Source organism: Tenrec ecaudatus, chromosome 14 (genome assembly GCF_050624435.1).
Source record: "Tenrec ecaudatus isolate mTenEca1 chromosome 14, mTenEca1.hap1, whole genome shotgun sequence".
NCBI lineage: Eukaryota > Metazoa > Chordata > Mammalia > Afrosoricida > Tenrecidae > Tenrec > Tenrec ecaudatus.
In genome coordinates, this window is record NC_134543.1 from 60,517,351 (window position 1) to 60,535,624 (window position 18,274).

The window sequence follows — 18,274 nt, forward strand, 5'->3', positions numbered from 1 at the left end:
AGGTGACCTGCCAAAGGGGTTCGCTACTCACTTGACCCAGAAAACCCTACAAAGTCCTGCAAATCAAGAGGGTCGAACCTCCGGGTCCACTTGAACACTGAAACCGGCCCAGCCATCAAAGGCATGCATATCCAAAAAGCCACCAAATGTTTTAAAGATGCTACTCTGCATAAGCAATGTGTACCTTTTCGACAATACAATGGTAGTGTTGGTAGGTGTGCCCAAGCCAGACAGTGAGGTTGGAGCCAGAGTCGGTGGCCCAAATAGAATGTTGAATTCAAGACATGACTACCAGGGATGGGAGGGAAAGGGAGATAAGGAAGCAATAGGCCAGAGCACAGACAAGTGCTAAGGGAAGATATTACCTTGTAAGACAAGACAAAAGACATGGGAGGGGACAGAGCAAGCTATTGAGAGGTCTGAAAAGTGGTTTTAAGTTGAATACAAAAATGGCCTAATTCACAAAAAGTTCAAAAAAAGCACCACACAAAAAACCCCAGAATTACTTCATTCTTACCCTGCTGCTCTTCAAAGGCCGCCCAAAGCATATGCACCATGGGTTTCTTTGGGAGATGAACAGTGCAAGCTCTGCTGAAGACATGCCTCACTCCTTCAGTGCTGTGGTTTTCCATATACTTTGCATACTATGTACAGAAACAGAGGAAACATTGAGTAATTTACAGTTGAGCAAGACATTAAATATGTGACAGAACGATAAAATTCTATTTTTAAACCCATTCAGCACCTTTATTGAACCACTAGACTAGTTTCTGTAAGGAAGGACGAAGAGAGGCAACGAGGTTGGCATATGCAGCAGTCAAATCTGGTTGCAAGCAGACCATCTCCTAATGCAACAGATATAGTTATATGAACAACATTCAACAGAAGTACAAAAAGGTTAGTCACTAGATCAATGTTTACAAAAAACTAAGATTAAGGGCAAATAATTTCTCTTACCTTGATCCAAAACTCCTCATAGAGGGCACATGATATGACACATCTTTCAAAAAGAACCACAACTCTCTCATGAGTCCCATTTTCAATTTCAAATTCTAAATATTCTTTCCAGTTTTTTAACTGTGCCTTTTCCAGTGGTTTCACGTGAAAATAAGGTCTTTTGATCTGTAATGAAAGTAAGAAATACAGCAATAAAAGTAAACTAATACTAAAATATTGATCAACATTTAAAATGTAACTATTATAAAGTTTCAAAATCAGACTATTTCATGATTTAGAAAAAATCCTGTTCATTTAGCTTTATAAATCAAAGAAATGTTTGATTTTTCATTTTCTAATATTCAATTTTATTCCTTTCAGTTATTTTAAAATTGAACAATTATACTATAGTGACAGAAAGACCAGTGGTTCCCTTAAGACCACCATGGAGTGGGACAAAATGACTGAGAAGAAGCTACAGGAGCCTTTTGGAGTGATAAAACACCGAAACTCCCTACTGTGGGTTCAATTCCAACTCACAGCAAACCTACAGGGTAGAGCAGAACTGCCCCTGGAGGTTTCTGAGATGATTAAAACCTTAGAGTAGAAAACCTTATCTTCATAGCAGCAGGTGGTTACAAATTGCTAACTTGACTCTGAAGATAGCAGCCCAAAATTGGGTGATAGAAATGTTCAAATTGTGATTGTGGGAGTGATTACAATATATTTGTATTTATAATATATTACTATGTCCTTATGTAAATAAAACTCAATGAAATTACAAAGTAATTATAATTAAATAGTTAAGGTCAAGCTGGTATCTTCCAATTCAAGAAAGTCAGACCAAAAAGTTTTACCGATGTGAAAAGGCAAGATTGGACTGGGAACCCAAAGACCATCTGTAGACAACTGGACTTCGCCTTACAGAAGGGTCCCAAGGAAAAGACGAGCCAGTCAGGGTGCAGTTTGGCACCAATGAAACATACAACTTTCCTAGTTCTTTAATGCTTCAACCCCCCACCTCCCACTATCATGACCTCAATTTTATCTTACAAATCAGACTAGACCAGACCATGCACACTGCTATAGATGACTCCCCAACATAGGGAATCCAGGATTGATAAACCCCTCAAGACCAACAATGAGAATAGACACCAGAAGGATAGGGGAAAGGTGGGGGGAAAAAAGGGGAACCAATTATAAGGATCTACATATAACCCAGGAAGACAAACAACAGAGTAGATAAAGGATGATAGGGAGTGATATAAGATATAAAAATAATAATCTGTAACTTCTCATTGGTTCATGAGGAAGGGGGGGGCGGAAATGAGCTAGTATCAACAGTTCAACAAGAAAATGCTTCGAAAATGATGGCAAATGTGCTTGACACAATGGATGAATATATGGATTGTGATGAGAAGAGCAACTTAAATTAGTACACAAATATAAAGCAGAAAAAGTAATAGCTATTTACTATCAAAACTAAAAGAACATTATTCCTAAGTTTTTTTTAAAAATTACAAACAAAATCACTTACACCTTCTTCAAATGTCCACCTTTTGCTAACTTCGTGCTCATTATAATTAAACATTTCTTGATGAATTTCAATAATTCTATGTCTCATGTTTTCTATTTCAGTAATAAGCTTGAGGAAAAAGAAGAAAAGTCAAATCACAAAAGTTATATACTAAAGTTTTCACTATCTGCTTACATTCAAGTATTATCAGTTATTTTAATATTAGAATATCAGTAGTTTTCAATTTGATAGCCATTTTGCACAAAATCCAGTTAGCAATAATAAAACTTAACAGAATTTCCTAATTAACAATTTCCTTATACATGTTCTTTATTAAACATGGCTAGTTAAGCTCAGCAAAATTCCTAAGCCATTTCCAGGTATCCCCTAGTGGAACATTCTCTAGATCTGTATTTAAACCATAGCAGCTAGAGTCCCCATTTACCTTAGTTAGAAATCAACTTAAAATGACTGCAAGTCACTGGGAAAAGGACCTGCAATCATTTATGTCATGTCACATAATGCACTCAAAGAATGTGAGGTCAAGTTTCTCATACACAAAGGACTTCTGGGAAGTTGGGTTACCTTTGCTGGATCAGTTATGTCTTCAACTCCTGAAGGTAGATCATCACCAGGAGGGCCATCATCAACACTATGTCCATTCACTGAAGCTAATTCCCTTCGCAGCTGAATAAACTGCTCACCAGTTAAAAAATCTCTAGGCAGGTTATTCTGTATATGTTCTTTAAATCTAAAGGAGGACAACAGAAAAACATGGTCTCTATATGAAGTATAATTTTAGATCCCAATTTTTTTAAATTGTTAGTTCGTTTGCTTATTTCAAGGAGCCCTGGTGGCGTAATGATTCCACATTTCACTAACAGCAAGGTCAGAAGTCCAAAACCACCAGCCATTCAGAAGGTGAAAAAAATGAAGCTTTCTACTCTTATGAGTCAAAATTTCCACAAACCAGAGGTAGTTCTACCCTGTCCTATAGGATTGCTATGAAACGGAATCAACTCTATGCACGAATTTTAGTTTGTTTTGCTACCTTCATGCTCATTATAATTCAATATTTACTGATGAATTTCACTAATTCTGTCTCATATTTTTTATTTCTTTTTCTAGTTCAGTAATATGCTTGAAAAGAAAAATTTTAAATTACTCTCAGGGAAACGCTTAATTTTTAAAAATATCACTATCATTTACTTTCTCCTTCCTTTAGTAAAAGCTCTTAACATTTAAGTTTTATCCTTACATATTTGTCTTAGGAGAGTGGTGGTTTTGAAATTATTGAAGCAAACATGTAATAATCTTCTGCAGCAGAACAGACAAGGCAGAGAAACTCAAAAACCCAAGCTCTCTGTATCTGAGTCAATTCTGACCCATGGGTATACCAACAGGCCAGAGTAGAACTGTCCCTTTGGGTTTCTGAAACTAACTCTTTATGGAAGTAGAAAGTCTCATCTTTCTCCCTCAGAGTGACTTGTGGTTTCAAACTGCTAACCATGAGGTTAGCAGCCCAACATGTAACCTCTATGCCACAGGGCTCCTATGTACACTCTCAAATCCCAATCCTGTCAGTTATTATGTGACTTAGGCAAGTTTTTCCCCTCTCTAAATATGTTGAGACAAAAACACTGACACTGCACCATAATGAAAATTAAATATACCAATCTACACTTGTGAAAGGAATCCAGGAGTCACAATAGTTAAGCACTCACCTGCTAACTGAAAGGTTGACAGTTCTAACCTACCCTGTGGCTTTGGAGCTTTGGTAAAGCTGAAAAACAACAAAATCCCCAGAAATCAGACACTGCATCAAATTGATTCCAACTCATATAGCAACCTTACAGGACAAGGTAGAACTGCCCAACCCATCTCTGAGACTAACTCTTTAAGGAAATGCAATGTCTCACCTTTCTCCCACAGAGGATCTGGTGGTTTCAAACGGCTGACCTTGCATTTAGCAGCCCAATGTAACCCACTATGTCCCAGGGATCCCTTTGTAAGGATTATAACCTTGGAAATCTTATGAGACAGTTCTCATTTTATGGGGTCACTATGGTTTGTAATGTATGACTGCAGCAGGTAGGCACTTCTGAATGATCAAAAAATATGTGCTAGTCCTTCTCACTCCCCGTTACTCCTCATTCTGCATGTCTGTGACCACCAATCTATTAAACTTATCATGTGTCTTAAATGCAAAATTACATGGATGCTTTTGTTCAGCCTAATACTAATAATGTACTCAGTATTGAAAATTGTTAAACCACACTATACTTTTATAATCTTCCTCCCTTGCCATCTGAATTACTTTTTCTCCTCCAAACCTGTTAATCAATCTCTTTGAGGTTTCCCATTGCTATTGCTGCTGCTGCTGTTGCTCTCTAGCTAGCTATCTGCCCACTAGAAATCTCAAGGGTAGTGCTCTCCGCTTTGTCCTCATTTCCATAAACTTTCTAGCCAAGCCCATCAATGTTCACAGCTTGACTACCACCTATATTATGATTCTCAAACCGGAAACTGATGTGCAATGAATTACTTGATGTTTCTCTTCAAACCATCATCTGTATCATTCCTACCACATAACTGAGTTGTTGCTCTAAGTGCAGTGGAATTCACCCCACTCAGCAACACTCTTCAGAAGACTGGCAACACACTACCCAGTCCTGCACCATCCTCACATTTATTTCTATGCTAGAGCATACTGTTGCAACCACTGTGTCAATCCATCTTGTCAAGATTTGTGCTAGGCTGGGTTGTCTAGAGAAACAAAATAGTGACACTCATCTATGTACAAGAAAGAACTTTATATTAAAAAGCAAATTTACATCAAGAAAGCTGCCCGACCCAGTCAATTCAAGATCATAGATCCAATGCTAGCTGGGTCCTCTTCAGACTCATGGAGTTGCAGGCTGATGACACAGAAAGGTCCCCAGGAAGCATGGAGTTCACAGGCTATTGAGTCTGGCGTCAAGTGGATCTAAGGCCAGTGATGACACTAAATCAGGCAGCCACCCACCACTGGGGGCAGACACATTGAAGGCCCCCCAGCAGAAAGGCAAAGTGGCAGAGTGTTAACAATGAATAGTTCTCAGAGACCATCATTCTTATACAAAAGGCCACACCCCTAAGATGAAATCATCAAGCTACCACTTGACAGGTTTGACTCCATCACTAGCCAAGAGGGTCATCCTCTTTTTCAATGACCAAGCATCATGTCCTTTTCCAGGTACTGATTTCTCAAGACAACATGTCTAAAGAATGTGAGACAATATCTCAACATCCCACTTCTAAGGTACATTCTGGCTGTACTATATCCAAGATAAATTTGCTTGTTCTTCTGGAAGTCCTTGATACTTTCACTCTTCATCAGCACCTTAATTCAAATATATCAATTCTTCTAAGGGCTTCCTTTCCTTATCCAATGTCAAGCTTTCGTGTGTGTACGCGGTCACTGAAACAATCATGGCATGGTCATCAGAGTGAAATCTTTGCTCTTCAACGCTTGAAATAAGTCTTGTATAACCAATTTGCCAATGCAATGCATCCTTTGATTTCTTCTACTTCTGTGAGTATTTATAATGGATCCAAGTAAAATGAAATACTTAACAACTTCTATCTTTTCTGCTAACATGTTGTTTGTTAGGCCACTTATGAAGATTTTTAATTAATTTATTTAAAATATATATATATATCATTCTATAGTTTAACCGCATCAAGCAGAACTGTAACCACCACCACAGTAGGATTTTTGTCTTTCTGAGTTGTAACCCACACTGAAGGTCCCACCCTTTGATTTTCATCAGTAAGTGCTCCAAGTTCCCTTGTTTTCAACAAACAAGAATGTGTTAAATGTACATTGGATGTTGTTAATAAGCCTTCTCCCAATCATGTCAGGTCCTCCTTCATATAATCCATCTTAATTTTTTCCTCAACATATAGATTAGGTATAGTGAAAGGATACACTAATAGACGTTTTCTTGATCTTAAACTGGGCATTTTCCCCTATTCTGTTCTGCTTCTTGGCCTACGTACAAGTTCGATAAGAGCATGATAAAAAGTACCAGAAGTCCCATTCATCAGAGTGATATCTATAATTAATTATATTCCATCCACACAAATACCTTTGCATTGTCAGTAAAACACAAGCATCAGCCAAGATTTAATGGCAGCAATGATCTCATTCCATATGTTCTTCTAAAGATAGCTTGAATTGCAGGCAGTTTCCTGTCAATGTACTGCTGCAACTTTTTAAATTATATTCAGCAAAATTGTACTTCCTTTTGACACTAATAATATCAGTTAATAATTTCCACATTCAGATGAGTCACAATTCTTTGGAATGGGTCCAAATATGAATCTATTCCAATCAGTTGGCCAGGTTGCTATTGCAATTTTACAAATTTCTTTGCATAGACTAATGTTTCCAACAGGTCATCATTTCATTGAAACATCTCAATTGCTAATTCTATCCAATTACCGGAGTCATATTTTTCAGTAAATCATTCAACACAGCTGGCAATTCTTGAGTTATCAATGATTCTTGATCATAAACTACGTTTTGAAATGGATATCAATAAATTCTTTTTGTATTTGTATTCCTTTTATCTTCATTGGATGATTCCTGCATTATTCAAGATTTTGCATTCAGAATCCTTCAATATTGCAACTCAAGGCTCAGTTCTTTCAATTTAAGATTTGCTGCACATACTCTTCAGTTTAGAAGTTCCACTGAAACATGTTCACCAGGCTCACAAAGCAATACTGCTGGTAGAAATCCCAGTTGCACAGCTTCCAATATAACAACATAGAATCCACTACAGTATGACAAACTGATGACTACGTAGGATGATATAAATGTGAGGTTTGTTCCCACCAGAACACTGGAAAGCTTTCTAATAATGTAAATAGAGTATATGGAACACACGTGGGGTGGACTATGCAAACAGTGTGTGGAATTCTAACTCGGATTAGCCGCGAGGTTTAAAATTAGCCATCTTGAAGTGGAAAGGGGGTACTATCATCAAGAAAATTGCTGAATGTCCTCGATTTAGGAGAAAACTATGACATCAAAGAGGATGAATTGTGGCACAGATACAGCAAAAGTAGAGCCAAGGGCATGACATTGATCATTGGGCTTCCCTGGCCCACAGAGGAGACTGAGTTGCAGGATGGGGTGCCTCCCAGGCGACTGTCTGGGAAGCTAAGCTTGCCAACCACAAAGATCTGTGTACTTTGGAGGTGAAGCTTAGTGACCAAGCAAAATGTCTTTTGTGCACTTATCAACAGGACCTAAGAGCTTTATAACATCACCCAAAAAAGGGCAGGGGCCAAGGGCTACCTGTCAGAAGCTTGCCTGTTAGCATGACAAGAAAGAGCCTGTTTTGTCCAAAGAATGGCGATCTAAGCATTTTGATACTGAATTGCATGCAACCTGCTAACTTCCCCAACAAGCCCCTTAATTGTGAATACAGTGTATGATTAGCAAACGAAATGGAGAACTAGAAAATGTCTTCAAAGGGGCAGCTGATACAAGAATTAGTACAGAAAGTTGGAGGATAGAGACGTGCCTGTCCTTTGCCTCAGAGGAACTGGCTTTGGGCTGCTGCATTTTTTATTATTCCCCTGGTCAAGTCAGAATTGTGAGACACTGCCCTCATGTCATTTTATAGTCACTTCAACCAAAATCGCTCATAAATTCTAGTTTAAGATATCCAACTGACAGTATTCTTCATTTTAAAAAAGTAGGTTAGTTTTAAGCAAAACTATTTTTGTTTGTTTTGGGGCGAAGAGGGAGGAGTCCTATATTGTGATTTTAACCACACATGCAGAGTTTAACATAAAATACAAGGTAGAGATGCTAAAATAGCTCTACACGTCAAGTTGGATGGGCCACACTATTGCTGATTAATCAATTCTGGCAAATAATGATTATGACAGAACAGAGCTGCCCCACTAGGTGCAATCTTTATGGAAGCAAGTTCTCACACCTTTCTCCCATATAAAAGCAGGTGAGTTCAAATCACTGACCTTGGGTTAGCAGCCAAGTATACTTAGCCAGTGTGCTATCCCACCAACGCTCCTTAAATGTTATCACAGGAACTTTATATGTAATATGTGTCAAACTTCATCTTCAATATTTGTTCATTAATGGTATTGTCACTGTTAAGTTTCTCTCCAATTCTATCTACCTAGCTAACCCCTTACATTTCACTGGTTATTAGCACCTAATGATTCTATCTGATAAATACATCTTTATTTTCTCCCCTCTTCACTTCTCACCTGGATAAATTCAAGCCAATCTTATAGCCTCTGATCTAACAACTTCCAATCCTGCTCCAATACTTGTACAAGAAATGTTGTGCAAAAATAAACATAAATGTTACAAAGCTATTTATTTATGAAACGCTGAATGGGAAACTAATTTGGTATATGAACACTTTCATATAAAACATTTAAAAGTATAAAATAACAAACATTAAAATATAGTTATGATATCCTTTTAAAAATATTTGTGTTTTTAACCTGTCTTTAAATATTTTAATCTCCTTAGTGAATGTCTTTCATATTCTGACTCTAGCTTTTACTCAGACCTACCTTTTCAATCTAGTTATTAGACATTCTTCCATAAATGCCATAGGGCTTCCCAACTTCATGGGATGTTTTCCAAGTCTCTTAAAATTGATTTGGACAATTGATACTTGCATTTTTCTAAGAAGCACCATTGTAAATAGACTGAAACTTTAACAAATGTACATAAACAACATTGGAAACTAAATTAAATTTCACTAATTCTATAAATTCAAAGGTTAACTTGATTTCATTATCACAATGAAAATGAAATTGATAAATTGATTTACTTATATTTTTAAATTAAAAATAAGTAATTCCGGCGCCCGCAAAATCAGCGTGAGGAGTCCTAGCTCCTGGGTCTGCCAAATTTGTTTTTCCTTCCGGACTCGAGGCCAAAGCCGCAAACATGCTGTGCCATATCCTGGGTCAGGCCAAGAAGCACCCGAGTTTGATCCCTCTCTTCGTGTTTATCGGAGCTGGAGGTAGTGGAGCTTGACTGTATATCATGCGTCTGGCATTGTTTAATCCAGATGTCAGTTGGGACAGAAAGAACAACCCAGAACCATGGAATAAACTTGGTTCCAATGACCAATACAAGTTCTTCGCTGTGAATACAGATTACAGCAAGCTGAAGAAAGAAGGCCCTGACTTCTAAATGAGAAGTTTTCCCCTAAAGCTGCTTACAATGAAGGTCTTCCAGAAGTTATCCGCACAATTTTCCATGTGACCAGGATATGGTTATCTCCTAAATGCACGAAATCATGTTGGAGTGTCGTGTTGGGGTTTACACTGAATAAACATGTGAAACTTAAAAAAAAAGTAATTCCAAAATATGTAGCATGAAAATGAGATTTAATATTTAAATAAAAACTATTCTTGAGGCTACAGGTCTTCAACTTATAGCACTTTAATGCAAACATCTTTCACTAAAGCTTAATTCTCTAATACAAGGGGGCTTCAAAAGGGAGAGAAAAAACAATCAAGGTAATGGAAATTATTTTTGAAGCACTGTCATACATGCAGGCCCTAATCCAAAGTATATCAGTTACAAAGAAAAAAGCCTAAGAAACTGACAGACATGAAAAAGGATATGAGACGTACATGTACTTAGTGCAGTATTAAGTGTAAATGTATATGTGCACAGTGGAGGCACAATGACAGAATAGGTCCGCTATTTCTATGAGCTAGAAAAAGTTTCACAAACAACACCCTAACCTGGGTGGTCTTGAAGACTCTAGTCCACCAGATTAAGTGGAAAGTAGAAAAACTATAGTTATAAAGACATAAAAACAACATGGCCTTCGTAGAAATTCTTAGGATTTGGACATGCCTAGGGCATAAGCCAAGTACTGAACTTGAAACATTAGACCAGATCACAGAAGTTTCCTGTTAAAGAGTTTATACTAGATCTCTATCTTAGAGATAATGTTCAGTATATATTCAACATACAAGCGTATACAACAGAAGTATTTCTATTCTAACAGACAAAATAGGTTTTTTTTAAAAAACATACTCAACATTTCTGAGTGAGCAAAACAAAGGCAAAACCACCCACACAAAACCACTTTGGGTCTCTATATTCACTTTTTAAGTGGCAAATAAACTGGTAAAACCAGTATCCAAAAAAAGTACCAAAAGGGAGATGAAATAATACTACATTTTAACCTCCACATTTAATGTAGAGCCATAATCAATTTTAAATGCTCTCTAACACGTCTACTCACATCTTTCATCATGGTTGAATGATCAGAGTGGATTCACCAGAGGCTAAATCCATGTGTGGGCTCTGCAAATGGATTTTGGGGTTCAACTGTCATCCCCCCCCATCAGAACCAAATCAAACTCACTGCCATCTAGTCAATGCTCACTCATAGAAATCTCCTGTGGGTTTCTGAGACTGTAGCTGTTTACAGGAGTAGAAAGCCCAGTCTTTCTCCCAAGCTGCTGCTACTGGTTTCAAACTGCTGCCCAATGCATAACCATTACACCACCAGGGTTCCTGACATTCATAGCCTTCTCCAAATCAGGTGTTCACAATGTAAACTCTGATACCATTCCTTCCTTCGGATTTGGATTACACCGGCTAATATGCTTCTTCCAAAACTGTCTCAGTTAAAAACAAAAGGGAAGGGAAAATACATGTGATTGAAGCCTCTACTGAATCTCTGACCATAGATCAGGGATGTGACTAGCTCTGCTATCGTGCAGAATGCATTGGAAAGTGGATTGTTCATGATGTAGTTAAGGTTAAAATTTAACACCTATCATATTTCACCTTTCTTCTGATCAATTTTAAATTTGGTCAAGTTTTTAATATTTTCTGCTTTCTTAATCTACCAAGGTTTTTGTTTTACTTTGTCCTCAATTTTTTACACTTTTTTGTAAATAAAATTCAGGATAGGTAAATAAATCTATAGAAACAGTAATTGGATGGGGGAGAGAGTAAGGAGCTGATGCCGGGGGCTTACATGGAGAGAAAATGTTTTCAGAGTGATGAGCGAGCGTAACGAAGGTGTAGGTGTGCTTTATACAATCGATGTATGTGTGGATTGTGATGAGTTGTAGGAGCCCCCAATAAAATGATTTAAAAAATAAGAAAGAAAGAAACAATAAAAAACAAAAAAAGAAAGAGCAATTGGATTAATGGTTCTCTGGGGAGTATGGAAGAAGTTGATAGAAATAGGGAGCTAAAAATGATTGAGTACAAAAATGAGAAAAATGTGCTAAAATTGACTGTGGTGATGACTGTACAACTCTTCATGATGTGACTGAACTACTAAATTGTGAATGTGCAATATACGCCAATACAACTGTTTCAAAAAAGAAAAACAATCCAGAGTGTAATTCTTCCTCTGGATTTAGGAAGATGTTACTGGGAGCAGACTGTTTTGTCAATCTCTCATGAAGCAGCTGGTCAGTTTGTGGTTAGCAGTCTGGTGTGTACTCCAGTGCACGATGCAGGGCTGGTATTTGTCAAGTGCTAAAAAGTTTTATTATAAGTACAATTATGGTAAGCAAAATAAAACATTTAATGAGTTTTCAAAGCACTTAGTCTTGAAAATTTATTTATAAAAACTGTAAAATGTATTTAAGAAGCCCTGGTGTCTAGTAAAAGGGGGTATGTGGCATAATAGTTATGAGTTGAGCTGCTAGCCATGCAGTTTGAAACCATCAGCCACTCCACAGGAGAAAGACAGGGCTTTCTACTCCCATAAGGAGTTAAGTCTGAAACTCACAGGAGCATTTCTACCCTGTCCTTTAGCAGAGCTACGAGTCAGAATTGACTGATGGCAGTGAGCACAATAGGAGCCTTTGTTGCTGTAGGTTTGACACTAAGCTACTAAACTCAAGGTCAGCCATTCTATCTACTAACCACCCTTTGGGGGAATGATGAAGCTGTCAGATCCCATAGAGATTTAATCTTAAAAGCTGCATATAGCATCACTTTTATTTGGAGTTGACTGAATGGGAGTGGAGTTTTGTTTGTTTGTTTATTTAAGATGTACTCCACTGGGTTATTGTGAGGATTAAATGAGTTATCTGGCACATAGGAAATACCATGTAACTATTTGTACATCTTTTTTCTCCCTACTGATCACTAAAATTCTTGTAATAAATATAGAAGAAATGATTTATGAAAAAGTACTCGTAAGCCCCGAGAAGAATTTGTTTCAAAGGACCACATTGATTCTGCAACTCCGGGAGAAGGACGTATCTGATCAGAGCACACGGGAGCAGATGAAGGGGGAGGAGAGAGTGAAGCACAGCCTGGCCCACCAGGACGTGAGGATGATGTTCCTGATTAGAGCAGCCAGTCCACAGAGAGAACAACATGGCTGGCCCCACTATGAGACATGATGCCCCTCAGTGACCAATGGCGATACAGGGGACAGCACCGGAGACACAGTGTGGGAATTGCACCTGACCTGATCCCACCACACCGAGGCAAAGCACTGGGGGGAGTGTAGCGGAACAGCAAGGGAATGGAGGGGCAAGGTCCCCAGGGAATGCTAAAAGTGGACTTTGGGGCCAGGGCATGGTGCCCCAACAGACTGGACTGGAAAACACTCCTAAATGTCAACAAAGGATCCTTGAACTAACTACAAAAAAAAAAAAAAGGACTCATAAGCTCTTAAGTATCTATTTTTATTCCTACAATATTGACCAAGAATTTCCATATGTTAAATGATATATTAACAGTGTCTTCCAAAAAGTGTTCCCCTAGGTCACTGGAAACTAGTCCATCTCCTAATTTATCTGAAACAGATTATTCAGATCTACATACTTCCTTCTTAACCTCTGGTAAATTGATCCATAGTGTCTTACAAGATGTTTCACAAAATCCCCTACATTTGGCAGCAAAGAAAACCTAGAAAATTATTTACTTAAAAAGTACCTACTTGTGGATTATGATAAGAGTTGTACGAGTCCCAATAAAATGATTCTTAAAAAGTACCTACTTAGTTTATGGGTCCTAATACAATATTTTTAATAAAAATTATGACAAACGTATAGGATATATGAGCTAAAAATGTTTTCCAGTCCTTATACTTTCTTGCACAAAAAGATTTTCCATGGCCTATCAGTGATATAAAGTAGGCAACATGGAAAATATGTACAAAGGATTAGCTGTTTTAACAATGCAGATTAAACAAAACAATATTGATTATATAAAGAAAAATAATGAAGAAATGAAAATAGAATTAACTTGAATGACTGAATATGAATACAGAAACCAAAAGCCAAACCAACTGAGGTCAAATCAATTCCAACTCACACTGACTTCATGTGTTTGAGAGTAAAATTGTACTCTGACTTCATGTGTTTGAGAGTAAAATTATACAGAGTTTTTATTTTTCCTTTTCTTATTCTAAATTTTTCCTTGTGAATTAAGTGGAAAGCCTAGATTAGTTTTCCATTCAACAATTCATACATTATCTTTCATCTGCTTTGCAATGCCCACAATGTTACATCATATATTCCACTTCTTCCCGGTATTTGTTTCCTTTCATCACCGTGTCCTAAGCCTTCTGAATTTTCTCCTGGGCTAAACAATGCTCTTTCATTTCTACTGGATGATTATTCTAAGGTATGCATATTTCCCTAATGTTACTGTTCCCCTTATAGACTATTAATGGGCTGAAAATTGAGCCATGGTGGTGAATTCAGTTGCAGATCCAAGGTGATTTAGAGTCACAGATTCAAAGGTTCCATCAGTCTCTAAGAATCTGTAAGCCTGGTCATTTTTTTGACTTTGTGTTTTGTTCCGCATTTCTCTCCTGCTCTATCCAGAACCTTCTAATATATACCTTTCAGAGCAGTTGGCAGTGGTAGCCAAGCACCATCTCACGCTTTTGGTCTTCCAGAGGGTTTTAATGGTTAAGAACTTATGGAAGTAAATCATCGGGTCTTTCTTCCAAAGTATCTCTGGATGGATTTGAACTGCCACTCTTTCAGTTAGTAATCAAGGACTTAACTATTCACACCACCAAGGACTCCTTGAATATGGAACCCCAAACCAAATCAGGCCCACTGCCATCAAGTCAATTCCAACTAAGAGTGACCTTCCTTGTAAAGGGTTTCCAAGAATGTAAATAATTAATGAAGCACATCTTTCTATTGCAGAATTGCCAACACTGCGGTTAGATGCTTAAATCACAGGGCCACCAGACTGCCTTTGAATATAGCTGGAGCTTAATAAATATATCCTTCACTGTTTTGGATGTAAGGTATTATATGAATCACAAGAAAAATTTTTGCAAATTAAGTTTTAACAGCATCAATAATTAAATTTAGTTCCAGTTTTTGTCATTACTTCATTACGCAGAAATCATATAAAAAACAAATTCCTCTCACCTACAAAGTAAAAAGACAATACTAACAAAAAACTATAAACTTTCTAAACAGTTTGAAGCACATGCAACAATGTAAAACATATATATCTAAATTGGAACTATTGAACAAGTGATTTTTGACATGTAAAGACAATCTTATATAACATTTTATGAATTACAATCCTCAATTATCTGAACAAGCCCCCAAAATCTTTTTCCACCTACCTCTGAAAATGATGACTATAGAGCTGTGTTGGAATACCAAGAATACGATCGTAGATAGCCGTAACTTCTCTTAGGTTTCCTTGCTCATTTTCCCAGTTTATATACATTTCCCAAAGTCTGTCGGATCGGAAATCTGTTCCTGCAGCTAGAACAGCATGCTCAAAAGTTCTGAAAAATTAAATACTGCTAAGTTATCCTTCCAAGGTAAAAATCACTTTAAAATTACTTAATTCTAAACTATAACAATAAATTCAAATTGCATTCAACTGCTTCCCTTACAAATAGGGATTAAAAAGTAAAATGAATATAAACCATCAAATAACTACTTTAAGAAAAGGGGTAAATAAAACAATAACAAAATAGATATACTTTCTGTATAATTTTTCATTACATAAAATTTACCATTAAAACATAGAAAAGTAACACAATAGACATGGAGGTATTTTTTCGACTTGCAAGGTTTAAATATGTTGCAAGGTTTAAACATATTTAAATATATTTACTTAAGGCAGAAGGCAACTAAAACAAGTTGGAATTTATAGAAGCACATTCAAGGATGTTCATGAAAAATGAAATTAAAAGCTAATGGAATTTTTCTATGAACTTTTGTATTTTCAAAATAAACACTTATAAGTCAAGAAGTTTTAAGCCACATAAAATTACAACCCCTAAATTAATTTATATCTGTATCATAACCCCAATCAATAGTGCTAATAAATTTTGGGTAGAATAGAAATAACTAAGTTTAATATTCACCTGGCAGAAAATGTGAAATTTAACAGGCATTTGCATATAAGATATCAAAAGAAAATGGAAAGCTAACTGAGTAGAAGTAAGGCACTGGTCTGATATTAGAAAATGAGATCAATAAAACAATGTCTAGGAAAACAACAGAACAATGGCTACATAACAATTTAGCATACGGGAGGAAAGGGTAACTGATGACAACGGTGGACATATTAACACCCTGTTCATCCATCCCAGAGGGACAAACAACAGAAACATGGGGGAAAGGAGACAGGAGTTGGTGTAAGATATGAAAATAATATTAATTTATGACTTATCAAGGTGTCACAAGGGTGTGAGGGTGGGGGAAGAAGGGAAAAAAGAAGAGCTGGTACCAAGGGCTCACGCAGAGAAAAAATGTTTTGAAAATGATGATGGCAGCATATGTACAAATACGTTTGATATAATTGATGCACGGGTTGTTATGAGCTATAAGAGCCCCCAATAAAATGATTTATGAAAAAACATTGAGTATATCACACACTATTCAATAAATGGAAAGTAAACAAAAGGTGAACCTCTCTATGTCACAATCGATACATATTAAAATGGCAGGTGAATGAATCATTTTAAAAACGATGAATAGAAGAAAATATATTATAGATATATTCTTGGCCTGTCTTACAGTATAGAGCTCAGAAATCAATTGAAGATTGAAAATCCACCACCCCCAAGGCTCAATATAAACCGAGTTCAATCAAAAAATTATTCTGTACAAAGCAACAACTCATGGATTTTGTACAAAGCAACAACTCATGGATTACTCGCATGAACTTCTCCTAACACTATATATAACATACATTCTGTCATTGGATAACTTACTTATGTTAGCACTGCAATCGCCTTACCTCAAGGGTTTGACTGACAGTTTATTTGTTCTTGCTCTTGTCACACTATGATCACCAAAGTAACCGGGGTTGTTCGTGACCCCATAGACATAGACAAGTAAATGTATTTTGGGTTCCCACTTAATTATAGCCCTCGTCCAACAACAGTTATTTTTTATAACATGGTCCCGCTCAATACTTGTCTCCATGAGGAGATCACGAAGATGAGCGTGCTGCAATTATAAAGTGTGCTAAAGAAAGCAGACTGGTACCTGACCATCAACTGGAATAGCACCTAGGGCCTTGAAGGCTTGTATTCAAACAAGCAGTCATCTAAGACAAGTCCACATCATAAATGTATCCCAGCGTGTGTGATCCAAGATGACAATAACAAAATCCAAATTTGATGAGGGGAAAAGTATCAGAGCTTAAACTGTAAACACTCAATTTGTAGGGCAATGGAGAACAGTAGGGACCCAAAATCTACCTGAAGAGTATCATAGATACTCGTGTATAAGCCGAGGTTTTCAGCACATTTTAATGCAGTTCTGTGGAAAAATTAGGTGCCTCGGTTGATATTCAGGTTGGCTTATACTCGAGTATATACAGTATCTACTCAAATTAAGTCTCTGGAAGATCCCCTCTAGCCATAAACAAGAGACTCAAAAACCTTTACTACCACACAGTAATCCTTAAAAACTTGATTATGGTGGATCGAACCATAGGATAACACAGTGATTCTCAACCTTCCTAATAGTGTGACCCTTTAATACAGTTGTGGTGACCCCTAACCATAAAATTACTTTCGTTGCTACTTTATAACTGTAATTTTGCTACTGTTAAGACTCGGTGACCCTTGTGAAAGGGCTGTTCGACCCCCAAAGGGTTATGATCCACAGGTTGAAAATCACTGGTATAACGTGATACTTGGTCAGTTGACATACATTTTGACCCAACCTGAATATGCTCTAACCTCAAAAATGTCTCACTTATTCCAAGACAGAAATTTTCCTTACTCTATACTTTTTAACTTTGTTCTTATTATTTTCTTTCAGTTTTGATTTTGTTTTATATTGTTTCTGTTAGGTTTCCTAGTTTATGATGCACAGAAGGCGTGGAAGCAGAGACAATAAATGATGCAACAGTTTATCAGGGAAGGTAAGGGGAATTTGGGGAGCAAACAATGAATGCAGGAGAGGGAGTACACTAGAACTGGTTGTGATGATGTATACACAACTCTCTCATTTGTTTATTTTTTTGTGCAGCTTTTTTTTTTTGGTGATCCAAGTGAGTTTTATAAAGGATAGAAACAATTTCAGGTGGTACAGTAAACGGAACACAAGCGAGGGAGAGAGAAAGTGGCTCAGCCACACTGAACTGTGCACAGCAGCCACCGGGAGAGTCTACACAGCTCTTTTAAAAGAGATTGAAGAAAAAGTGATTTAATCAAGAAAGAGTCTGACATGTAAATATTATCCAGGAAACTACTACAAAATATAAAAAAGAAACAAAAGATCATACATGTCAGATATGAAAACAAGCAATTAAATTTCAAAGGAAACTATGCTGGA

General features: G+C 37.0%; 1 protein-coding gene and 1 pseudogene across 3 annotated transcripts in view; one reads left to right on the forward strand and one right to left on the reverse strand.

Moving 5' to 3' along the window:
• Positions 1–18,274, reverse strand: part of PRPF39 (pre-mRNA processing factor 39) — a 43,809-nt gene that overhangs the window by 5,558 nt on the left and 19,977 nt on the right. For all 3 annotated transcript variants that reach the window (XM_075531925.1, XM_075531927.1, XM_075531926.1), the window contains 5 exons: positions 15,091–15,258; positions 3,038–3,203; positions 2,474–2,581; positions 958–1,122; positions 518–644 (listed from right to left, as the gene is read on the reverse strand). In XM_075531925.1, coding sequence (XP_075388040.1) covers positions 518–644; positions 958–1,122; positions 2,474–2,581; positions 3,038–3,203; positions 15,091–15,258 — 734 coding nt within the window. The remainder of the gene's footprint in view (positions 1–517; positions 645–957; positions 1,123–2,473; positions 2,582–3,037; positions 3,204–15,090; positions 15,259–18,274) is intronic.
• LOC142426387 (cytochrome c oxidase subunit NDUFA4 pseudogene) lies at positions 9,426–9,820 on the forward strand (annotated as a pseudogene).